Below are 26,848 nucleotides of genomic sequence, written 5' to 3' on the forward strand. Positions count from 1 at the left end.
AAATAGTGAAGAGTGGGATGGGAGGGAACTGGGGAGATAGTGACAGTGACATATGGGAAGATTAATTAACAAGAGGGGTCAGTGTAGGTCAGTAGTGTGAGGTATAGAGGATGATGTGGGTGTAAGGTACAGAGGGTTCAATGATGCAGTGTTGGGTTTAGAGGGGTCAGTTATATAGTGACAGGTATAGAAATGTCCATGAAGTATTGGCAGGTATAGAGGGGTCCGTAATGTAGTGTAGGTTAAGGAGGGGTATGATATGTAGTGGCGAGTATAGAGGAGTCCATAATGTCGTGGCGGGTATAGAGAGGTCGGTAATTCAGTGTAGGGTATAGAGGGGTCTGTAATGTAGTGTAAGGTATAGCGGAATCGGTGATGTAGTGTAGGGTGTAGAGGGGTCAGTGATGCTGTGTCAGGTATAGAGAGGTCAGTAATGTAGTGTAGGTATGGAGGGGTTAGTAAAATACTGATCCCAAGTACATAGTACATTATTATTATTGAATTAAGCTGCAAATTACAGGAAAAAGTACACAATCGATATGACCACCACGTATCAATATGTATAAACAGATATAGGTTAATTTTTTGTGTTGGACTAGGGCAGCAAATTAAATTTTTGCCATGGCTCTGCTTGATCTACAGCTGGCCCTGGATACGCCTCCCGGATGTCTGCTAGGTGGATGGATATCTGCAAGACGTGTCTGCATTGTGTGTCATCATGTCACGTTATATCCTCATACACACTGGCACAAGGAGTAGCGTATGTGTGGCTCTCCCAACATTTTCCAGGCTGAAGGAATAGTCAGGGGAGGAGTCTATGTCAGAACACACATGCTGACGTCGAGGTGGGCCAAATGCTAGGGACTATTTTTATTCCTAGTCCAGTACGGTCAGCCATATTGGCTTTCTGAGCCCTCCCTGAGTCGCTCTCCCATGCGCCAAGCTTGCTGCCCATGTTTGTAGGTACTTGTGCCCCCCTTCCCTACCCAGGCCATGCCACGTCGTTATTCTCAGTGCTCTAGTCAGCATAGTGTCCTGGGAAGAACGACATGTGGCCCCGCCCCCAGCAGCGCATCACTCAACATGCTGACAGGCACCGACAGCCAACTGGTGCCTGTCAGGCCTGTGGCTTGGAGTCACCAGTTCCTGGAACCCACCCAGACAGAACAGTGCAGCACCTCAGAGAGAGACACATGAGTCAGTGCCTTATTTCTGTGTGCTGGTGGTCCCTCTCCTATCTTATACTCCTGCATTCTTCCCTCCCTCCTACAGCTCCAAACCCTCCCTCACCTATTCAGACAGGTACTCACTCCCATCTGCGGCTCCCGAGCCCTCAAGCAGGTTTCCCTCACAGCTTCAAACCCCCCCCCCCCCCATCCGTGGGACATGCTACCCCCATCCCCCATTCTCAAACAGTTATCCCTCACAGCTTCAAACCCCCCCCCCCCCCATCTGCAGCACCCCAACCTTCCTCCTCCCCCACACATGTTCTCACTTCCCCCAGCTTCAAACCCCCCCCCCCCCCCCCAATCCACAAACCCCCTTCCGCTACTCAGGTTCCTCTCACTTGCACTTCCCTCAGTTACAAACCCCACTCCCATATCTGCGGCACCCCATCCCCCTCTTCCTGTGTTTGTCTGGCACTACTGTGGGCATTATGTGTATCTAGCACTATATTGGGGGCATTATGTTTAACTGGCACTACTGCAGGCTTTATGTGTAATGGAGACTACGGGGGGCATTATGTGTATCTGGCACTATACTGCGGCATTATATGTAAGGCTGCTAATTGCGTGTGTGTGTGTGATAATATATATTTGATGAAATATAGTTGTGAGGCCACGCCCACTTTCCCAGGAAAGGTTTTGACCGATTGGTGCAAATTTGCTGTCGCCTCATCATATCCCATTGTAATCCTGTGAATACTGTGGAGTTAGGAGAAAATAAGATTTTACTTACCGGTAAATCTATTTCTCGTAGTCCGTAGTGGATGCTGGGGACTCCGTAAGGACCATGGGGAATAGACGGGCTCCGCAGGAGACTGGGCACTCTAAAGAAAGATTTAGTACTATCTGGTGTGCACTGGCTCCTCCCTCTATGCCCCTCCTCCAGACCTCAGTTAAGGAAACTGTGCCCGGAAGAGCAGACATTATAAGGAAAGGATTTTGGAATCTCGGGTAAGACTCATACCAGCCACACCAATCACACCGTATAACTTGTGATACACTTATCCAGTCAACAGTATGAACAACAACAGGGCATCAACAAATGGATGCCAACATAACATAACCCATTATTAAGCAATAACTATGTACACGTATTGCAAAAAGTCCGCACTTGGGACGGGCGCCCAGCATCCACTACGGACTACGAGAAATAGATTTACCGGTAAGTAAAATCTTATTTTCTCTGACGTCCTAAGTGGATGCTGGGACTCCGTAAGGACCATGGGGATTATACCAAAGCTCCCAAACGGGCGGGAGTGTGCGGATGACTCTGCAGCACCGAATGAGCAAACTCAAGGTCCTCCTCAGCCAGGGTATCAAACTTGTAGAATTTTGCAAATGTGTTTGAACCCGACCAAGTAGCAGCTTGGAAAATTTGTAAAGCCGAGACCCCTCGGGCAGCCGCCCAAGTAGAGCCCACTTTCCTCGTGGAATGGGCTTTTACAGATTTAGGGTGTGGCAGTCCAGCCGCAGAATGTGCAAGTTGAATCGTGCTACAGATCCAGCGAGCAATAGTCTGCTTAGAAGCAGGAGCACCCAGCTTGTTGGGTGCATACAGGATAAATAGCGAGTCAGTTTTTCTGACTCCAGCCGTCCTGGAAACATATATTTTCCAGGGCCCTGACTACGTCCAGTAACTTGGAATCCTCCAAGTCCCAAGTAGCCGCAGGCACCACAATAGGTTGGTTCACATGAAAAACTGATACCACCTTAGGAAGGAATTGGGAACGAGTCCTCAAGTCCGCCCTATCCATATAAAAAAAAAAAATTAGATAAGGGCTTTTGCATGATAAAGCCACTAATTCTGATACACGCCTGGCCGACGCCAAGGCCAACAGCATGACCACTTTCCACGTGAGGTATTTTAGCTCCACGGATTTAAGTGGCTCAACCCAATGCGACTTCAGGAAATCCAACACCACGTTGGAGGCACAAACGGGGGCTGACTATGCAGCACTCCCTTAACAAAAGTCTGAACTTCAGGCAGCGAAGTCAGTTCTATTTTGGAAGAAAATCGATAGAGCCGAAATCTGGACCTTAATGGAACCCAATTTTAGGCCCATAGTCACCCCTGACTGTAGGAAGAGCAGAAATCGACCTAGCTGAAATTCCTCCGTTGGGGCCTTCCTTGCCTCACAGCACGCAACATATTTTCGCCATATGCGGTGATAATGGTTTGCATTCACTTCTTTCCTAGCTTTAATTAGCGTAGGGATAACTTCCTCCGGAATGCCCTTTTCCTTCAGGATCCGGCGTTCAACCGCCATGCCGTCAAACGCAGCCGCGGTAAGTCTTGGAACAGACAGGACCCCTGCTGCAGCAGGTCCTGTCTGAGCGGCAGAGGCCATGGGTCCTCTGAGATCATTTCTTGGAGTTCTGGGTACCAAGCTCTTCTTGGCCAATCCAGAACAATGAGTATAGTTCTTACTCATCTCCTTCTTATTATTCTCATTACCCTAGGTATGAGAGGCAGAGAAGGGAACACATACACCGACTGGTACACCCACGGTGTTACCAGAGGGTCCACAGCTATCGCCTGAGGGTCCCTTGACCTGGCGCAATATCTTTTTAGCTTTTTGTTGAGGCGGGACGCCATCATGTCCACCTGTGGCCTTTCCCAACAGTGTACAATCATTTGGAAGACTTCTGGATGAAGTCCCCACTCTCCCGGGTGGAGGTCGTGTCTGCTGAGAAAGTCTGCTTCCCAGTTGTCCACTCCGGGAATGAACACTGCTGACAGTGCTAACACATGATTTTCCGCCCATCGGAGAATCCTTGTGGCTTCTGCCATTGCCATCCTGCTTCTTGTGCCGCCCTGTCGGTTTACATGAGCGACCGCCGTGATGTTGTCTGACTGGATCAGCACCGGCCGGTGTTGAAGCAGGGGTCTAGCCTGACTTAGGGCATTGTAAATGGCCCTTAGTTCCAGAATATTTTTGTGTAGGGAAGTCTCCTGACTTGTCCATAGTCCTTGGAAGTTTCTTCCCTGTGACTGCCCCCCAGCCTCAAAGGCTGGCATCCGTGGTCACCAGGACTCAGTCCTGTATGCCGCATCTGCGGCCCTCTAGAAGATGAGCACTCTGCAGCCACCACCACAGCGACACCCTGGCCCTTGGAGACAGGGTTATCCGCCGATGCATCTGAAGATGCGACCCGGACCACTTGTCCAACAGATCCCACTGGAAGATCCTTGCATGGGACCTGGCGAATGGAATTTCTTCGTAAGAAGCTACCATCTTTCCCAGGGCTCGCGTGCATTGATGCACCGACACCTGTATTTGTATTAGGAGGTCTCTGTCTAGAGACGACAACTCCTTGGACTTCTCCTCCGGGAGAAACCCTTTTTATCCTGTTCTGTGTCCAGAACCATACCCAGGAACAGTAGACGCGTCGTAGGAATCAGCTGCGACTTTGGAATATTCAGAATCCAGCCGTGCTGTTGTAGCACTTCCCGTGATAGTGCTACTCCGACGAACAACTGCTCCCTGGACCTCGCCTTTATAAAGGAGATCGTCCAAGTACGGGATAATTATTTCGGCCATTACCTTGGTAAAATACCCTCGGTGCCGGGGACAGACCAACGGCAACGTCTGGAATTGGTAATGACAATCCTGTACCACAATTTTGAGGTACTCCTGGTGAGGAGGGTAAATAGGGACATACAGGTAAGCATCCTTGATGTCCAGTGATACCATGAAATTCTCCAGGCTTGCAATAATCGCCCTGAGCGATTCCATTTTGAACTTGAACCTTCGTATATAAGTGTTCAAGGATTTCAATTTTAGAATGGGTCTCACCGAACCGTCTGGTTTCGGTATCACAAACATTTTGGAATAGTAACCCCGGCCTTGTTGAAGGAGGGGTACCTTGATTTCACCTGCTGGAAGTACAGCTTGTGAATTGCCGCCAGTACTACCTCCCTTTCTCCGAGGGCAGCAGGCAAGGCTGATGTGAGGTAACGGCGAGGGGGAGTCACCTCGAACTCCAGCTTGTATCCCTGTGATACTACTTGCAGAACCTAGGGATCCACCTGTGGGCAAACCCACTGGTCCCTGAAGTTCCCGAGACGCGCCCCCACCGCACCTGTGTCCACCTGTGGAGCCCCAGCGTCATGCGGTGGACTCAGAGGAAGCGGGGGAAGATTTTAGATCCTGGGAACTGGCTGTCTGGTGCAGCTTTTTCCTTCTTCCCTTGTCTCTGTGCAGAAAGGAAGTGCCTTTGACCCGCTTGCTTTTCTGAAGCCGAAAGGACTGTACCTGAAAATACGGTGCTTTCTTAGGCTGTGAGGAAACCTGAGGTAAAAGTTTTTCTTCCCAGCTGTTGCTGTGGATACGAGGTCCCAGAGACCATCCCCAAACAATTCCTCACCCTTATAAGGCTGAATCTCCATGTGCCTTTTAAAGGCAGCATCACCTGTCCACTGCCGGGTCTCTAATACCCTCCTGGCAGAATGGACATTGCATTAATTCTGGATGCCAGCCGGCAAATATCCCTCTGTGCATCCCTCATATATAAGACGACGTCTTCAATATGCTCTATGTTAGCAAAATAATATCCCTGTCTAGGGTATTAATATTATCTGACAGGGTATCATACCACGTTGCAGCAGCATTATTTATGCTGAGGCAATTGCAGGTCTCAGTATAGTACCTGAGTGTGTATATACAGACTTCAGGATAGCCTCCTGCTTTTTATCAGCAGGCTCCTTCAAAGTGGCCGTATCCCAAGACGGCAGTGCCACCTTTTTTGACAAACGTGTGAGCGCCTTATCCACCCTAGGGGATATCTCCCAACGTGACCTATCCTCTGGCGGGAAAGGGTACGCCAGCAGTAACTTTTTTAGAAATTACCAGTTTCTTATCGGGGGAACCCACGCTCTTTACACACTTCATTCACTCATCTGATGGGGGAACAAAACACTGGCTGCTTTTTCTCCCCAAACATAAAACCCCTTTTATGTGGTACTTGGGTTCATGTCAGAAATGTGTAACACATTTTTCATTGCCGAGATCATGCAACGGATGTTCCTAGTGGATTGTGTATATGTCTCAACCTCGTCGACACTGGAGTCAGACTCCGTGTCGACATCTGTGTCTGCCATCTGAGGTAACGGGCGTTTTTTTGAGCCCCTGATGGCCTTTGAGACGCCTGGGCAGGCGCGGGCTGAGAAGCCGGCTGTCCCACAGCTGTTACGTCATCCAGCCTTTTATGTAAGGAGTTGACATTGTCGGTTAATACCTTCCACCTATCCATCCACTCTGGTGTCAGCCCCACAGGGGGCGACATCCCATTTATCGGCCTCTGCTCCGCCTCCACGTAACCTTCCTCATCCAACATGTCGACACAGCCGTACCGACACACCGCACACACACAGGGAATGCTCTGACTGAGGACAGGACCCCACAAAGTCCTTTGGGGAGACAGAGAGAGAGAGTATGCCAGCACACACCAGAGCGCTATATAATGCAGGGATTAACACTATAACTGAGTGATTTTTCCCCCAATAGCTGCTTGTATACACATATTGCGCCTAAATTTAGTGCCCCCCCTCTCTTTTTAACCCTTTGAGCCTGAAAACTACGGGGAGAGCCTGGGGAGCCGTCTTCCAGCTGCACTGTGAAGAAAAAATGGCGCCAGTGTGCCTTTTCCGGCGGATTTCTCCCGCTTTTTCTGGAATTCTGGCAGGGGTATTTTTACACCTATATAGCCTTCCTGACTATATATGGTGTAGATTTGCAAGCCAAGGCGTATTATATTGCCCTCAGGGCGCCCCCCCCCAGCGCCCTGCACCCATCAGTGACCGGAGTGTGAGGTGTGCATGAGGAGCAATGGCGCACAGCTGCAGTGCTGTGCGCTACCTTGTTGAAGACAGAAGTCTTCTGCCGCCGATTTTCCGGAACACTTCTTGCTTCTGGCTCTGTAAGGGGGCCGGCGGCGCGGCTCCGGGACCGAACATCGAGGTCGAATCCTGTGGTCGATCCCTCTGGAGCTAATGGTGTCCAGTAGCCTAAGAAGCCCAAGCTACCACCAGTTAGGTAGGTTCGCGTCTTCTCCCCTTAGTCCCTCGCTGCAGTGAGAGTCTGTTGCCAGCAGATCTCACTGTAAAATAAAAAACCTAAAATATACTTTCTTTCTAGGAGCTCAGGAGAGCCCCTAGTGTGCATCCAGCTCAGCCGGGCACAAGATTCTAACTGAGGTCTGGAGGAGGGTCATAGTGGGAGGAGCCAGTGCACACCAGGTAGTCCTAAAGCTTTCTTTAGTTGTGCCCAGTCTCCTGCGGAGCCGCTATTCCCCATGGTCTTTACGGAGTCCCAGCATCCACTTAGGACGTCAGAGAAAACCTAACTAAAATACTTTCTTATTAGTAAGCTCAGGAGAGCTCACTAAAAGCACCCAGCTCTGTCCGGGCACAGATTCTAACTGAGGTCTGAAGGAGGGGCATAGAGGGAGGAGCCAGTGCACACCAGATAGTACTAAATCTTTCTTTAGAGTGCCCAGTCTCCTGCGGAGCCAGTCTATTCCCCATGGTCCTTACGGAGTCCCCAGCATCCACTAGGACGTCAGAGAAATACAGTTATCAACGGTAAGTTCTTACCATAAGGTATATTTTAGCAGCCTAATCCTAACCCCTCCCCCCCCCCCCCAACCCACTGTAGCTTAACTACCCCTCCCCGGCGGTGCCTATACCTAACCTCCCCTCCCCACAGCCTAACCCTCCCCTCCCCGCAAACTAACCCCGCCCCGCAGCCAACCCTCCAAGGGGGTTCCTAACTCCCCCTTACCGCAGCCTACACCTAACCCTCCCCCTTGCAACCTAAACCTAACCTCCAAACCCCACCCCCCCACCCCAGCAAACAGACATCCAGGATCACGGCGGTCGGTATTCTGGAACCGGAATTGTGATCCTACTCAGAATACTAACACCAGCATGCCGAGTAGTGTCGGGATTCCTGCATAGGTATTTAGACCGCCGGGATCCTCACTGGATCCCGTGCTTACCATGTTGCTGATAATGCTAATAGTTATAATGATGCACTGACATGTATGCCTATTATGTTACCCACTGTTACAGTGTGCTGGGAAGCTAGGGGCGCCGAACTCAGATTATACCTTGCCCCCCCCCCCCCCCCCCCAACCTAAAAACGTTCTGACACCCCTGGTTAGGGGTGCCTAAAACACAAAGCTAAATGGATGTCGGTCATTCTATGCTTTAAATGGCCTCACAGCAGCACTGTAACATGGCAGCCCCTCCCCCTTAACCCATGATGTCACACCTAGGGGGAGAGGCCGGCAACTAGGAGAAGTAGAGCACTGCCCAGAGCACCCTGCACCAGTAGCACTACTGGCTGCCATTCAGGGCACTCTGCAAGCCACATGCAAGTGCTGTGGGATTGCAACAGTGCTACCTCCAGGGCCCTGAACTCTCTGCGACAGCACAGCTCGCACACAACTAGTCACGGCCTTGTCTCATGGTTCTCTTCTTACCAGAGAAGCTGATGGCTGCTGCTATTCCATAATTGATGACTGACTGAAGGTGGTGCTTAGCTATGTCGCCACTGCCCAGTACCCCTCTCCAAGAGTTGAAACCTACAGCCTACTAACAGAATCAGTCATTTCACTAAGACAGGGTAGATTTACTGAAGCTTCTAAAACAGACAGGTAGCGGTGCTGCCCATAGTAACCAGATTCTAACTATCATTTCTCTATTGCAATCTGATTGGTTGCTACAGGCAGCAGCACCACTTGTCTGTTTTAGAAGCTTTAATAAATCTCATTGGCCTCTAAAGGAATTTTATTACAAGGAGGTTCCTTGCCAAAACTCCTTCCATCAGCCCTGATGTTTGTTGACCATAATACGGTTTATATCTTCATATTGTGTCCGTTTGATTTTTGGTTCCACTAAGGGAGTCATTTTTTGTATTGCTTTTAATTCACAAGTGTTAGCATGCCACAATAGAGAGGCAGCAATCACTGCATGTAAATGCTTGCTCTATAAATAAAAATAGATTAAGACGTTACGTGACTTTAGTGGTTCTCTCACCTTCGGGGAAATACCAGTGATGTCCCAGAAAATCAGGAAGCAGCTTCAATCACAGCAGTGTTCTTAGAAAGCTCTATTTTTGTGTGACCAGGAAACAAGACAGGATAATTATACTTTCCTGATTACACAAAAATAGATCCCCCTGCTGCATGCAAATTGAGTTCCTCCCACGGCCACTGTAGTTCTTAACTGTAGCCAATGAACGATGGAAAAGCCATCATAAAACCTACGCCTCTTGCAGAAAAAGGTTAATCCGCCAGTATTCCCGGGAACAAATCCACAAATCATGTGCCTCAGGCAAAGGGTTTATTTCAAGCTAAAAGAACTGATAGGGGCAGCCAAGAAAAGCCAAATCCACAGACATTATCTTAAACAATCATGTATTACAGCAGCGGCATGCAGAATAGTATGTCTGAATACATAACGAGTCAAATCTGGAAATGGATAGGCTACAGAATCAAGAGTTCACACTTTGTTCTACTCCTCCTGCCTAGTAAGAACAGGAAAGAGGTTACAGTGGGCACAGAATCACCAAAACTGAACAGATGAAGATTAGAACATATTGCCTGGACTGGCAAATCTCAATTTCTGCTGCGATAAGTAGATGGTGTGGTCAGAATTTGGTAGAAACAAGATAACTATGGATGCATTCTGCTTTGTACCAACAGTTCAGGCTGGTGAAGGTGTAACGGTGTGGGAACATTTGAGCATCTTTTAAATGCCACATCCTACACAAAGTATTGTTGCAGACCATGCACATCCCTTTATGGCCACATTCTAGCCATCCTCTGGCTACTTACAGCAGAATCATGCACTATGGGCCCAATTCAGGTCCGGTCGGTCCTGTGTCCAGCGTCGCAAAGTACAGATTTTTGGTACTTTGTGCATGCACAGGACCCATTATGCGCATGCTTGAATGGATCCTGTGACATAGGAAGCAGATCAGCAGCAGACTGTCCATGATTAACAGTCTCGGTTACTGTCTAGGGGGCAGCGACGGACTAAATTTGTGAAAACGGAGGCGTGATGCAACTTTTCGGGGGTGGGAAGAGGTCAGGGATCTCCGTTGTAGAATGGAGATTTACTGGCCTCTGTAACAGGCGGCTTGCACGGAAACATAGGCGACGTAAACCTCCCAATGGCACCTAAGTGATCTGATGCTGCGTCCTGTAGTTCAGATCACTACTGCAGCAGGAGGCGCCTGCATGTAATAAATGCTTCCCGCTGCATTACCATACAGCGCTACCACTGCAGCTTCCCAGGAAGTGACAGCCACTCCAACCACATCTTAACCAGGCTCTATAATCACAATGCACGTCATCTAATGCGAGTTCTACAGAAGTGACTAGAAGCTCACTGTACGCCAAAGGTCTCCACAGTCACCAAATCTCATCTCAAAAGAGCACCTTTGGGATGCAGTAAAATTAGATTTGCAGCATACAGTATATGGACAGCTGAGAAATCTGAAAACTACCTCATTATCCCTGTCTGGATGATAAGAGACATTTGTACTTTGACTGGTAGTTTCCATTTAGCTCATATTCACAACTAGGAAAATATATCCTGTTTATGAATTATTTTTAACCTTTTTCATCTAGATGTGAAGGGTGTTTGTTCTAGCATTCTTAGCTTATAAGATATCAAAAGTTACATTTTAAATCACTACAAATAAATTACACAATTCTTTCTTTTCCTATCTTGTATACAAAAAAAATCTGAATCTGCTGTGACTGCGTGGTACTGTACCATCATATCAACATGGACCAACACTTTTAAGGAATTATTCCAGCACCTTGTTGAATCCACACCACACAATTCTAGATGATCTCAGATCAGAGAGGAGTTCTACCCAGGATTAGACACTCTTATTTCTGACACTGTCATACTCATTACATGTTCATCTATGACACTATTTTTGTTTGTCGGGAGGCTTGCCACCTAACAACAGCTGGTGGGTTAGGTGCAAGCCTCCCGACGATCGCGGAGAAGGTAAAGTGAAAGAAAACTTTCACTTACTTTCTCCACACAGCCAAGCCAGGGGGGGAGCGGGGCAGCGTGGATGCTGGGTAAGTGCGCGCACTCACACTATAAATTATAAGCCACGCCCCCTCCTGACTAGATTTTACTCTAGCGCTGCAGGATGGAGGACACAGTGGGGGAGATTCAAATGTTTGAAAAGTCGGTTGGGTGTCTGTTTTTTCCTGTCTATTATGCTGCTTTCAGATCGCAAATGCCGGATCCCACCCGGTAAGAGAAACGTGTCCTTACCGGGTGGGATCCGGCATTTGCGCTCCTTTGCTGGCTTTCCGACCCGACAATATTCTGGGTCGGTTGCCATAGCAGCGGGGGGCGCAGCAGCAGCAGGGGTGGAGGCGGCGCCGGGAGATGAGCTCATCTCCTGCGCCGCCTCTCCCTATGCTGTGAATGGGAGCCATGTCGCATCGGAACGGCTCCCATTCACACTGTACCTGACCCGGTATTCATTCGGTAATAACCCTTCTTTTTTACTGGGTTGAATTACCGGGTCAGGCGACCCGCTAATTCAGAAAAGGAGCTTTCACATCGCACACTGACCCGTTTCGACACGGCAATATGCCGTGTCGATACCGGGTTATTTGTGCAATGTGAAAGGGGTATTAGATAGGGGGGAAAAAAACAGACTCCCAACTGACTTTTCAAACATTTGAATCTCCCCCAGTGTCTGTGTCAGCTACAGACACTCTGCTAGTGTCTCCATCTTGTGGCAAAAGAAGAAGGCAGCCCTCCAGGCTCAGCCTGAGGGAGTCTGCCGACAGGGAAGAAATGGTTTTTAAAAGAAAAAGAACTTTTAACCATGCCAGGTCGAAAGAAGGCAGGGAATACTCTGAGGAGGGTTAAAATCAGTCAGGATGCACAAACCCCCTTCACCTTCTGCATTTTCTAACCGGATAGTAAAATAAATCCACCTCAAAAAAGAAACACATAAACCGTGTTTCTTCCTGTTCAGTACAAAACATCTCCTTCCCAGGTATTGCCAATGCTTGGAATACCTCTGACACTCGCAGCAGACCGCTGTCACCCGCTCATGGCTGGCACATATTTCCTGCCTCCGACAGGCACTATGCGCAATCATAAGGGAGTGAGTTCTCGCCATACATCGTCCCTATATAAAAAGGACACTAGTTACACTCCAGTAGATTGGGAGTCAGAGGAGGTAACTAGGACTAGCGCATCCTCTCGCAGAGGAGAGTACAGCGATGTGCAAATGGCCCACGTAGCCTTAGCCGGCAAAATGCCCTCGCCAAAATTTATTCTGCTCACTGGGCCTTGAGCGAACGCTCACAGGTGTACCAATTCACTCAATTGGCCCTCAGAACGGCCCTCGTTAAAGAGGACGAAATGGTACTGCGTAACCACACTGGCATCCCAGACATTCCGTCCCTATTTGCCCCGGAAATTGATCCAGTCCTCACTTCACTCGTTGGGGATAAGGCGGAGAGTGATTCTACTGATAAATTATTAAGGAAAATTCAGTTTAAAGTGGCGGACTCTGCCAGTCCTTTATTATTCGTATTATACAAAGCAGAAAAGGGAGGAGTCACGGGGGGCTACCTAGATTCCCTGGTAGCTTCCAAAATGGCCCTTTTAAAAGTAATTAGCAGGGCTACCCTGATGATGATAAGTCAGACATTCGATTTTATATCAAATACCCGCAGAGTCCGCTGGCTAGCTAATGCAGGTGTAACCAATCTAGCGCCTAAGCCAGTCGATGTCCCAAACCTAACAGATTCTGATCTATTTGGCCCTGACTTCATAGACGAAGTAAAGGTTCGCTATAAAGCCTGCAAATCCTTTGCAGACCTTAAAGCTCACCAAACCTCCAAACGGCCCTTTCGTCAGGAGGGTCGTACCGCAGGAGCCAGCAGTTCAACCTGAGACCAGCGAAGTGGCCCCAGAGCTCCCAGAGGAGGCCTCTCCCAGACACAAATCGCGAGAGGCGCAGGGTCCGGCAACGTTTACCACTCCAGAAACAGAGGATATGTAAGCCACATACCTTCCCCACCTCCTCCTTGTCTCTGCCAAACAATAGCTTCCTGGAGGCAGATCACCACAGACAGGTGGTTGCTAAAAATCGTGGATAAAGGTCTGTCGCTCCCCCTTTTCCGATTTCCACGCCAGATATTTCCTTGTTCAAAGAACGCCAATCCTTTATTGGATGGTGTCCTGTCCCTTGCCCTGCAGCAAGGCAAAATAGAGTTAGCAGACGCTTCCAAAAAGGGTTGGGTCAGTCACCTTTTCCCGGTCAGGAAACAGGACGGTTCATACAGACCAGTATTAAATGTCAAATCTCTAAACCAGTATATAAAACACAGTTCCTTCCATATGGAGGGATTGGCAGACATACCCTTCCTGCTCACCAAAAATGACTATTGCATCAAGATAGACCTCAAAGAGGCCTTTCATACTATTCAAGTCCATTTGAATCACAGGAGACTCTTGAGGTTCTTGTGGAGAGACGTCCTCTATCAGTGGACCATCATGGTCTTTGGCCTATCCAATGACCCTTACACGTTACTTTACACACCTCATAAAGGCGGTAGTCACATACTTCCATCAGAAGGGAGTTTGTTGTATTATCTACCTAGACAATCTCCTGGTAGTCCACTCGAATCTAGATTCCCTTTTGCTCCACAAGGAGCTCATACTGTCATTACTCCAGAGTCTGGGGTTTACCGTAAATTACAACAAATCCATGCTAACACCATCCCAGTCAGTCGTCTTCCTAGGGTTCTTACTACATACCCCTGCTTTATCAATGTCTGTTCCCCTAGAAAAATGGACAGACATTCAAAACTTTGTGTCTCAGATACTCAAACGCCAATTTTCCATGAAAGACTTGGCCAGAGTCATAGGAAAGATGAGAGCCTTCGATCCAGGGTTTTTCCACACACCCCTTGTTTGCAGACATTCTCAGATTCTTCTCTCAGCCCTCCTTCGACAAGGTTGGGGTTGGACAGACAGAATCCGGTTATCTCCCATAGTTCTCAAAGAAATCCGCAGTTGGACAGCCCTTCCACTGCCTTCTCCCAAACCTCTCCTACCACTTCCCCCAGACATAATTATCACATCAGACGCGTCGCTTACAGGCTGGGGAGCTTTTACAAGGGACACAGCAGTAAGGGGAAAGTGGTCCATTCAAGAGTCAAGAGCTCACATCAATCTCTTGGAACTAAGGGGGTCACTCTGACCCGATCGCACGCTGCAGTTTTTTGCAGCGTAGTGATCGGGTCAGAACTGCGCATGCGCCGGCGCACTACATGGCCGCCCATCGCTGCGCTACGATCGCCTCTGCCTGATTGACAGGTAGAGGCGGTCGATGGGCGGGAGGGGTGAAACGGCGGCATTTGGCCGCCGTTTCGTGGGCGCAGTCCGGCCAACGCAGGCGTGGCCGGACTGTGCGAGGTGTGGCCCGCAGCGGCTGCGTGACGTCACACGCAGCCACTGCGGGTCGGGGAGCGATAAGTAGAAAGTTACTTTGCGTCACAGTTGTGTCACCGTAGAAAGTTACTTTGTGACACAAAGTAACTTTCTACGGTTGTGTAATCAGTATACGGGTTCTATTGGCAGCTGATATTGGTTTTATACACGGATTTGAATTTATGGACTGAGTTATATTTATATGTATATTTTATACACTTCTGTGCACAGAATATGCTTCGATCCACCTCCTTATAGTATAATATACATTTATTATTGTTTATCATTTTACTGCTAATGTTAGTATTGAGACCGGTCTTGCTTTTTTAGATATGATACTTCTATATGAATAAATTTTATAATACTTACAAAATACAAAGTTTGATTTATTGTACGATTTCAGCCATATCATATTTATTATTATAGCGCAAGAGGGTACTTATTAGAGTTCTTCGGTATACTGCACTTGGGAATCCCAGTGGTTTTTTGACTTGCTAACCCCAAGTCAAGGGCTCTCCCGCAGCTTAGGTAAATTATACACTATATATCTGCTAGTTGGGTATGTAATTATTTGATAAATCTTATTAGCGCCTGGTGAAAGTTTTTTTCTTGGCATTTCATTGTGAGGACCTTGGGTCAACCTCAAGTGGATCTGTTTGCGACTCCATCGAACACACAAGTCCCAACCTTTGTGTCCAAAATCTAGACGCAGGGAGCCCCCTTCACATGGATGCAATGTCCTCTCCTTGGACAGACCTTTTTCTCCCGTATGCATTTCATCCCCCCCGCTATGCTATTAAAGGTCCTCCACAAAATAAGAATAGACAGGGTTTCTCAGCCGATTCTAGTATACCCTGTTTGGCCCTCCAGAATTTGGTTCCCCTTAATCAATCTCCTCCGCAAGGGACCTAAGCTTCCCCTGGGCATGTCCAAGGACAGCTTCCAGGGGACCCCAGACCTGTTACAAGAGCTCCCACATTGCATGTGAATAGCGACATTACAAGGCTGTTAACCAACACTACTCTTTCAGCCTCTTCCATGGCCTTGATTAACGTATCGCTCAGGCCCAGAACTACAGCCAGATACCAGTCCATCATAAATTCGTTTTTGACCTGGCGGGCTACTCGAAGTTCATCTTTGGGCCCTATTTCTGAGCCCAACTTAGCCTCAGATTTTCTGGCCACTAAGTTTAAGTACGGCCTAGCTTCCACCACAATTCGTTCGTATGGCTCGGCCCTGGCACTCCTCATTCCAGGCCTCATAGAAAATAGGTTATACCTTAGCTTACTTAAGGGCATTTTCTTGTCAAGGCCCCCATGCCCACGATACTCTACCACTTGGGATATCAGTCCCTTCCTAAATTTCTTGGCCACCATCCCTTCCTCTGCCGACATTTACAATCTTACAAAGAAGTTTGCTTCCCTGCTAGCCCTGGCGTTTGCAGCCAGAGGAGCCGAACTTTCATTGATTCGCACGTCAGAACCCTGGATGACATCCACCCCAATGGGATTCCACATCGTAGTAAGAGGTCACACGAAGACCAGCTCCATCCAAACTCCTCTAGTGGAGTTCGATCTGGTCAGAGACCAGACGGATCCTGAGCTCTGTATAGTCCAGTGCTTATCGACTTACCTTGCATTTACAGCTCCTTTAAGGAACGAAGTTTCTAACCTCTTTATCACTTGCCGGAAACCCTTTCGACTGGCCAGACCCTCCACAATAACAGGTTGGATAGTCTCTGCCATGCAGAGCTCAGGGATAGACACCTCCCAATTCAAAGGACATGGTGGGAATCGAACCCATGACCTCAGTGCTGTGAGACCGTAATGCTAACCATTACACCATCCGTACTGCCCAATATATTCATAGGATATCTTCAAAAAATAAAAATAACAATAATTTCTTGGGCAGTACCCAAATGTATTAAGGATACCCAGGATATACGCAAGAAGGAGGTACCGCAGCAGATAGATCCAATATCTGCCACATTTCTGGCTACAAAGCAGCCACCATAGTTTTCTATGGGAGCTGCTAAGCTGTCAGTCCCACAGTCTGAAGATGGCTTTTGCCCATAGTAGCCTAATGGGCTTCAGCAGGGCAGATTTTTCTGAGAGGGAATCTACGAATTCCTCCCCATTATTTCTTTGCTAAATCAGCATGAAAATTTTCATATTGCAAATTTAGGCAAAAATTATATATTTCATTTTAAACACTGTTGGGATAAAGCTCTAGGACATCACACACCCAAAGCAGATCAAAGATTTTTGAACAGCTTCTACGAGATAGATTCAATTGGCACTGTACAAGTTTGTAAGAGGGAATATGAATGAAAAGATAGCACCAAATTTCTCTTAACACAGCCAACCAGACAGAAATTTGAAGCTTTAAAATATCAGTTTGGCTTGGTGTTGAGAAGGGTGTGGTATGTTAAATAGAATAGACTTAGGTCGACAGTGTCTAGGTCGACCACTATTGGTCGACAGTAAGTAGGTCGACATGAAAAAAGGTTGACTTGAGTTTTTTACATTTTTTTGGTGTCGTTTTATTCGAGTGACGGGGAACCCCAATTAGTGCACCACTTCACTCGGCATGCTTCGGGCTAGGTGCCTCGCTCCGCTACCTCTGCGCAGGTTACCGTTCCCAATTGTAGTCCACGTGGATCATAAAGTGTGAAAAAGTTTATTTTTTTTTATTTTTTCTTTTTTTAAATACTCATGTCGGCCTTTTTTCATGTCGACCTACAGTCCCTGTCGACCTACTTACTGTCGACCAATAGTGGTGGACCTAGACACTGTCGACCTAGAGACCAGACCCCATTGAGAAAAGGTATCCACTTTGCTGATTTTCCTAGAACTATATAATACAGTGTTTCTCAAACTCGGTCCTCAGGACCACTAACAGTCCATGTTTTCCAGACCATTTGTTTATCTTTAAAAAGTAACTGTGTAATTAACCACTTGCTGACAATTTTGTTGGTCAGAAATGGTCAGGTTTTTTATTTTTATTTTAAATTTTTATGTAATACCTGTATAGTGAAAAAAGCATTTTTAAAACTATATTCAATTTTTGTTTTTAAAATATGCTCAGGGGGTGTCTTGCACCACCGCATGTCCATTAGCCCCCCATTATAAAAAAAAAAAACCTAAAAAAAAAAAAAAAGACTTTACACACACACACACACACACACACACACACACACACACACCCTTCTCATGTGGCCTGTGTATTTTTTTTTTTTTTATTACGTTACCACCCCCCACCATATTACTATTTTACCCCCCCCCCCCCCTTCCCCTTCCATATGCAGAGCGCAGCGGAGCATGTCTGGGGAGACTGATGATTAGTCTCCCATACTTGAGGTAGGCATTGCTGGCTTACCAGAGTGTGCTGCTCTTTGCAGCCACTAGGTTTATTCACGGGGAACAGCGCTGACATCCCAGTGGCTGCTGCTCTCTGCAGCCACTGGGTACATACAGGACAAAGGGGGAGATGTACTAAGCAGTGATAATAGTGGAGAAATTAGCCAGTGGAGAACTTGCCCACGGCAACCAATCAGATGCTCTGTATAATTTTATAGTATGCAAATTAAATGTTACTTCAATACCGACTGGTTGCCGTGGGCAACTTCTCCACTCTTTTCACTGCTTAGGTTCAGTACATCTTCCCCAAAGTTTGAAAACCACTGCACATTTCATTAGGCCAATGCTTTCAAACTCAGTTCTCAAGGCACCCTAACAGCACAAGTTTTAAAGCAATCCATGCATAACCAGGGACGTGCGGTGAGCTAAATTGCTCAGGGAGCACTTGCTTGCACCAGAGCCAGGGTAAATGCGCGCCCCCGTGCATTTACCCGTGTTTTTTGAGCTAGTGGAAAAGGGGTATTACACACAATATATGAGCTAAAGGGTACATGAGAGCATTATCCACTGGTGCAGCAGTATAAACTCCTGAAAATTGTGTGAGTTTTGATTAGAGATGTGATGAAAAGATAAGAAGGTGAGGCACTGCCTCACCTGCCATAGACTTTTTGCTCCACAGTTTTGGCTGTAAAAAGGATTAGAATAATGTTAAGAAGATATTTCAAACATATTCTTTGTATTTTTCATATACTTTATACAGTAAAAACTGTAGCAAAAACTTTAGTATGACAGGAAAGGCTCTGCCTCACCCCACGTCACTGATAAGCACGTTACTTAATTAGTACCTTCAGTTACTTTGATTTAACCAGCTGTGATTAAGCATGAATATCCTTTAAACGTGGACTGTTATGGTACCTTGAGGACCAAGTCTGGGAAACCCTGCATTAGGCCATATCAGTTCAAGCTCCAACTATAAGCTGTCCACAGAAGAGTTCTTTAAGTGCAATCATATTGAGAGTCAGTGAGCACTGGAAATTTTTAATTCTAACCAAAATGGTTTTAGTTCTGAATCCAGCGCTCAGTGATAGTGAACTGAAGTTGTTACACACTCTCTCTACATGGAGTATTTTGCTAGGGGCTTGAATAAAAGCCAAATGCAGGAAACTGCTATAAAAGGTCCTATATTAGGAAGAAACAGCTGAATATAAGGGTTGGGGATGAAATCCCGGAGGTCAGTATACCGACACCGGGATCACGGCCGTCAGAATGCCGGCAGTGGGGCCAGTGGTGGTCATTCCGAGTTGTTCGCTCTGTAATTTTCTTCGCATCGCAGCGATTTTCCGCTAACTGCGCATGCGCAATGTTCGCACTGCGACTGCGCCAAGTAAATTTGCTATGCAGTTAGGTATTTTACTCACGGCATTACGAGGTTTTTTCTTCGTTCTGGTGATCGTAATATGATTGACAGGAAGTGGGTGTTTCTGGGCGGAAACTGGCCGTTTTATGGGAGTGTGAAAAAACGCTACCGTTTCTGGGAAAAACGCGGGAGTAGCTGGAGAAACGGAGGAGTGTCTGGGCGAACGCTGGGTGTGTTTGTGACGTCAAACCAGGAACGACAAGCACTGAACTGATCGCACTGGAAGAGTAAGTCTCGAGCTACTCAGAAACTGCACAGAGAAGTCTTTTCGCAATATTGCAAATCTTTCGTTCGCAATTTTGATAAGCTAAGATTCACTCCCAGTAGGCGGCGGCTTAGCGTGTGCAAAGCTGCTAAAAGCAGCTAGCGAGCGAACAACTCAGAATGAGGGCCAGTGCTAGAAAGCCCCTTGCGGGCTCACTGTGCTCGCCACATGTCACCATATGGGTGTCATGGACCGAGTGGGAATAGCCCTGGCACAGCTTTCAGCATTCTGTGCGGTCAGGATCCCAGTGTTGGTATTCTGACCGCTGGGATATTAACTACACCCAGAATAGAATATTTACAGATAAAGAAAATATCACAATCACTCAAGACATGTATAACCAAAATCAAATAGTAGGAATAGCGCTCTTCAGATAGACCTCACTTGGGTTGTAAAGCACTTGGATATTTTATGAAAAATGCAGGATTCCCATCACACAAGTCGCTTTGCATGCATTAAAAACTTTTGTAAGGTGCAGAACTTGCTGGAAGCCTGGGACTACAGTGGATTCAACCCTAGCACACTTGCCAAATCCCCACACATCTCTGCCATGAGCACATTCAGAATGAGACCTGTCACTGACAATAAACTTCACGTTTGTGTTGCCTAAAATCAGCAAAGGATAAATGTAAAACTCCTATACAGTAAATATAACAATCACTACTACGACACTCTGACACTTGCTTACTGCTGTAGGCTGGAGGAATGAATAAGAATACACCGAAGATATTTAATTCTTCAATATTAGGGTTGCATACATTTTGCCAGTTTACCTTAGTGTGCATAGAATACTGTTCACCAGTCATTAAAAACTTGTTTTTTGTGGATATATACTGTACATTAAAGTGCCTGGCAGCCCATATATTCAGTTTATTTGTTATTAATAAAGACAAGTGCTACAGTATTGTAAAGACACCCAGCAGAATGTCTATGCAGTGCCCACAGACTGATAGTCTCCCATGACAGCCAAACAGAACTTTACAATCATAGCAAAACTCCTCTTTTAATGCCACTTGCAGCAGTAAGATCACCAGGCTGACTGCAAATGAGACACCTAGCAGTGAGCAGATGGGTCAGCATGTGCCCTTACCCTGACAGAACTCCCAGCTATTAGCAGATCCTAGGGACACACACTATAAAGAAATGAACTCAGAGCCATGTCTCTCCCCGCAAATAATGTACAGCTGCTGCATGCACCTACCCGCCTTGCACGGATCCTTGTAGTTAACCTCATCTGCCGGATCTTCCATTAAGTACTCAAAGCCAAAGTGATAATCCTGCTGCCCCGGAGCCGGCCGTATGGCCCCCAGCAAAGTCAGTAGTGCCCAGAGACTCCTCACATGGGACCAGCCGCTCATTGCTGGGGAGAGGAGACGACAGCAGCAGCAGTAGTAATAATGACTGGTCTTTGTAGTGGGAGGGAGGTTGCTGCAGGTGGTGCACACAGTTCTGTGCTCTTTAGGGTGCCGGGGTCTGCCGGCTATAAATGTGGGATATGGGGGCGCGGTCCCGGAGGCGGTGTTTGCTGGGGTCTCGGTGCTCTGGAAGATGCCGGTCTCTCTGTGCTGCTGCTCCGAGCCCCGCTCTCTGCCTGGTTCTCTCCCCGGGGTGTTTCTCACTGGCCGCTCTATCCAATCAGCTGTTCCCCAGCACTCGGGGCCGGTCCCTGCTGCTCATTAGCCAGGGAGATCTGCTGCTCACACTTCATCCCCAGCAGCACAGTAGCACCGCGACGGTATAGGGTGCAGCATGAAACTTTTATTGTCAGGAGGTAGCTATTTAGTCTATGGTTGTGTCCTTTGTACCCGCTGCAATGTTAGAAGCAGGGCACATTTGAAGTCATCAGGATAATGCTGCAGTTAATTAGCCAGATATTTTTTATGTAGTGGGAGACATTGATAAAAAACTGTTGCAACCAGAAAGAAGTGTAGCAACCAACACCATGGCTGGTAAGCGCCTCACACATCAGCAGAAATGCTTAGCATATCGACATTGACCAGTCAAGATTGATCATTACAAGGCCGATGACATATCGGCACGATAGAATATCTATATGTCATCTCCAGTAGTGACTTACCTGCTCCAGATGGCTGGAGCTGCTCCACCGCCTTCTGGGTCTTGGCGGTATGTTCTGAAGGAGTGGCGTTCCAATGAGTACACTGGCCCAGTTGCAAGTAAAATGCCAGCTGTCGGGTTCCCAGTGTGCAAGATACCAACAATGAAATTCTGTCAGCCGACAATGCTGACAGACGGAATCCCGGCGCACCAAGGGCTATTCCAACTCATAGGTGTCCACGACACCCATAGAGTGGGAATAGATCCTGTGGACCTCAGAGGCGGATTTAGACCTCATGGGGCCCTAAGCGAAATACCGATTTGAGGCCCCCTTACCTCAAACAATCCATAGCACTATATGTTTGTTCTGACTTACTTACTTACATTACAGATGGAGTTCCGTCTGTGCCTGGGCCTATCACCGCGTCTGGGGCGTGCACATGTCCGTGACACGCACGCGCCCCATTCACTAGAATGAGAGCGTCTGTGTGCACTCCCGGCGGGGCTAAGTAGCGACCAATCAGACAGAGAGTGCCCCACAAAGGCACTGTGTGCGCGCGGCGAAGGCGCGCCCGCCAAAAAAATGGGTGTGGCCAATTAAAATGGGACGTGATACACAGACATATGCCCCCAATAGTGCAGTGCCAGATCCACAATTGCCCCCATAGTGCCAGATCCACAATTGCCCCCACAGTGGCCAGGTATACAAATGCCCCCACAGTGCCAGGTATACAAATGCCCCCACAGTGCCAGATCCACAAATGCCCCCACAGTGCCAGATCCAGAAATGCCCCCACAGTGCCAGATCCACAATTGCCCCCACAGTGTCAGGTAATACCTGACACTGTGGGGGCAATTGTGGATCTGGCACTGTGGGGGCAATTGTATACCTGACAGGTATACAAATGCCCACACCGTGCCAGGTATACAAAAGCCCCCACAGTGCCAGGTAAACAATTGCCCCCACAATGCCAGGTATACATACAAATGCCCCACAGTGCCAGCCAATTGCCCCCACAGTGCCAGGTATACATACAAATGCCCCACAGTGCCAGCCAATTGCCCCCATAGTGCCAGGTATACAATTGCCCCCACATCAGTCAGTGCTGCAGCTGCTTACCGCTGCTGCACTGCTGCTGCTGCTGCTGCTCCTTCGGGCGGCTGTGAGTGAGGCAGGGTTACGGTGTGACAGTGTCAGTCAGGAGAGGAGAGCACCCGCCAGCGTGGCTATGTCTGGCGCTGGCGGCATGTAGCGGACTTCAAACCAGCCGCCGGTTCGTGAGCCAATCAGAGCTTGCGGACCGGCGGCACCTGATTGGCTGCCGGTCCGCGAGCTCCGATTGGCTCACGAACCGGCGGCTGGTTTGAAGTCCGCTATACGCCGCCGCCCCAGACACAGCCGTGCTGGCGCGCTCTCCTCTCCTGACAGCTGAGACACGCTGCCGCCGGACTGAGCGGCAGCGTGTCTCAGTGACACAAGGGGGGGCTCGTTTCGGGCCCCCTGACCCGGCGGGCCCTAGGCAACCGTTTAGGTTGCCTAGCGGCAAATCCGCCACTGCCTGTGGTGAGCGCAGCGAGCCACCGACCCCGCAGAGCGGGGAGCACAGCGAACCCGCAAGGGGACTCTTAGCGCTCGACCCGCTGCCAGCATTCTGTCGGGATATTGGCAGGCGGCATCCCGTCCGCCGGTAAAATGTATCTTATCCGCCACTAGCCATAACCCTAACCTCCCTCCCACTCCTTCTAGTGCCTAACCCCTAATGTCAACATTCTGAGAGTTAACATGTCAACATTTCAGATGTCGACAATGTGAACATTCTGGGAATGTCGACATGTTGCCTGGCAACATTTTACCAATGATAACAGCACAGCTGTCAATATGTTTTTGTCGCCCTAATGACTGTACCCCTACAGACTTATATCATACCTCCCAACTTTGTGCTGCTTTAAAGAGGGACACACGCGCTCCCGGAAAAGGGGCGTGGCCTATGGAAAAGGGGCGTGGCTTTGCGGATGGACCCGCGATCGCGAGCCACGCCCCCCGATTTCGTCACTGAGGGGGCATGCCAAGCGCTCCGTGAGCCGCTGGCATGCCCCCTCTCCCCCTGTCTGCACTGAATAGACGCTGTGCGCATGCGCACAGCGTCTATTCACCGCTGCTCTGCTAAGCAGGGCAGCGAGAGACAGAGCCTCCCAACTGTCCCCCCCACCGCGGGACACTGCGACCCGCGGGTGGGACAGCGGGACAGTCCCCAAAAAACGGGACTGTCCCGCGAAAATCGGGACAGTTGGGAGGTATGCTTATATCAGGGGCAGATTTATTAAGCTCAGTGAAGTGATAAAGTGGAAGGTGTTAAAGCACCAGCCAGTCAGCTCCTGTCATTTTTCAAACTCAGCCTGTAACATGGAAGTTGGGAGCTGATTGGCTGGTGAGTTATCACCTTCCACTTTATCACTTCACCAGGCTTAATAAATCTGCCTCTGTGTTCTTAATATGTAGGAACTGAACAGACATTGGGCCTAATTCAGACCTGATCGCCTAGCAAGCGATTTTTGCACTGCTGCGATCAGATAGTCGCCGCCTACAGGGGGAGGGTGTTTTAGCTGTACAAGTGTGCGAACGGATGTGTAGCAGAGATGTACAAACAGATTTTGTGCAGTCTCTGCACAGCCCAGGACTTACTCAGCCGCTGTGATCACTTCAGCCTGTCCGGGAACGGAATTGACGTCAGGAACACTCACTGCAAACACATAGACACGACTGCGTAATTCCAGACACTCCCTGAAAACGGTAAGTTGACACCCACAAATGACTTCTTCCTGTCAATCTCCTTGCGATCGCCCATGCTAACGGATAAGTCGCGCAAACCCATCGCTGAGCGGCGATCCGTTTTGTACCCGAGTAACACGCCTGCCCATTGCGGTGTATACGCATGCACAGTTTGGACCTAATCGCCCGCTGTCCGAAAACGCACAATAGCGATCAAGTCTGAATTACCCCCATTGTTAGTACGATGCAGGCAGAGTAGCAAAATGCACCTGTAAGGGAAAACAATGGATTTTTAGTGTCCTATCCCATCGGTCGCATTGACAAGTCTGTAGCTGCGTGTTCCTCCCCTTCACGTACTTGAGTCAGATGTGACTGGGGTATGACTGGAGATGTGGCTTCACTGGGATCACTAAAAGATGCTAACAATCACAGTACACAGTGATAACACATTACAGTTAGTGGCCCATTACTGCAGGACACGTACCCAAGTGGATTAGAGCACGTGAAACGTGGAAAGAAGCAAATGCAAATAAGAATTTTATTTTAGGAATAGGAATTTTTTTACATCACTTGAAAATATGGAGCTGACTTTGAGTCAGATGCAGGGAAAGCATCAGCGCAAGCATCCAATGTTTTCCCTCTGCGAATGCGCCCACATGCACTGTGCACGTGCTCACACTTACTGCGCATGTGCTCACACCCACTGCGCATACGTCCTGATGGTTACTGCCGGGGGCACAGGTTGACATTACATGGAGATCCATGTAATTTCTATGGGTGTTTCTGGGATATAACGGGATGGTGTGGCGCCGATGTCAGCAACTGTGTCTAAAGACGCTATTCCACTGACAATGGCAGGCATGGTCCCTCGGACATTCGAAGCCTGCCATAGGTCTGATGGTCCGCCGATAGTGCATCTTTGCATACACACTGCCGAATTTGCGCTGTAGCTGGTGGGAATCTCAGTGGGACACCCATCAGCCGTAGCATTACCACAAAGACGCAGTAGCTGCTGCATCAAATCCAGTCATTTAAAACAGGGTTATAGCCAGGGCCATCTTAATATATAGGCATATTGGACAGCTGCTCAGGGCCAGAGATGGATTAAGGCTTTGGGGGGCCTGGGGTATTTACGACAGGGAGCCCTAAGGTCTAAAATTGCCCAAAAGTACATACCCCCAGTGTCCCTCCTTAATCCAGCTCTGGGGTATACAGTAACACACACACACACACACACACACACACACACACACACACACACACACATATATATATAGTATATGTATATACAACATATGACCGAGAATAAAATGAAAATATAACCAGCCTTACATTTTTTTGTTATGCTGCTGGCAGGCAGTACTGTACATTTGGAGACTGAGAGCTGGCTTCTCTTGGTCTCTCCTCCAAGGAAGCAAACACAGCCAGAGCCTCTGGGTCTCCACTCGTTGCTAAGAATCCCTCCTCCTTCTTCAGTGTAGCCTGCGGAACGCCAATGACTAAGCCGCAGGCTTGCTGAGCCGGACAGCAATTGGACAGCTGAGCCGTCGCTCAGCTGCCCTGACTACAGCTAAACTACCGCGCCAATGTTTGACAGGGCAGCGGGGAGCCGGGACTCGTGAGCGCAGCACCGCAGATCGGATTGAAGAGAGATCCGATCTGCGGCGGGTGACGGGGGGCCTTTTAGATAGGACGGCCCAGGGTACTCACCCCCAGGTCCCCCTCCCCCACCCTTAACCCAGCTCTGCTCAGGGCCCAACATTTCTAGGGGCCTTCGAGCAAGGGCTGGTGGTCATCAGTGTAGGCAGGCAGCATTCTCTACTAGTCTACCGGCCTACAGCCAGATGTGAATGGCTGTCAGCATACCGATTGGTGGATGACTAGAGCTCCACCAATCAAAGTGCTGGCAGCCATACACTGTATGCAGGGCTATCTTAACAGCAGTGTAGGCCCCTGGGCAAAGCAATGCACTGGGACCTCTACCCATCCTCCAGCAATAGGGGTTGGGGGTGCATTCAGCCGGGATCCGGTCTGAAGATCGACAGTGTCTAGGTCGACAATGTTTAGGTCGACCACTATAGGTCGACAGTCACTAGGTCGACATGGATGGAAGGTCGACAGGGTTTCTAGGTCGACATGTGCTAGGTCGACAGGTCTAAAGGTCGACATGAGTTTTTCACTTTTTTTTTTTCATACTTAACGATCCACGTGGACTACGATTGGAACGGTAAAGTATGCCGAGCGAAGCGGTAGCGGAG

The 26,848-nt window shown here is 48.5% G+C and overlaps 1 protein-coding gene across 2 annotated transcripts in view; it reads right to left on the reverse strand.

The window, feature by feature from the left end:
* Positions 1 to 21,469, reverse strand: part of LOC135056407 (tolloid-like protein 2) — a 362,236-nt gene extending 340,767 nt beyond the window's left edge. For both annotated transcript variants that reach the window (XM_063961508.1, XM_063961507.1), the window contains exon 1: positions 20,967 to 21,469. In XM_063961508.1, coding sequence (XP_063817578.1) covers positions 20,967 to 21,123 — 157 coding nt within the window. In that variant the 5' untranslated portion in view covers positions 21,124 to 21,469. The remainder of the gene's footprint in view (positions 1 to 20,966) is intronic.
* Positions 21,470 to 26,848: the final 5,379 nt, after the last annotated feature.

Source organism: Pseudophryne corroboree, chromosome 3 (genome assembly GCF_028390025.1).
Source record: "Pseudophryne corroboree isolate aPseCor3 chromosome 3, aPseCor3.hap2, whole genome shotgun sequence".
Lineage (NCBI taxonomy): Eukaryota > Metazoa > Chordata > Amphibia > Anura > Myobatrachidae > Pseudophryne > Pseudophryne corroboree.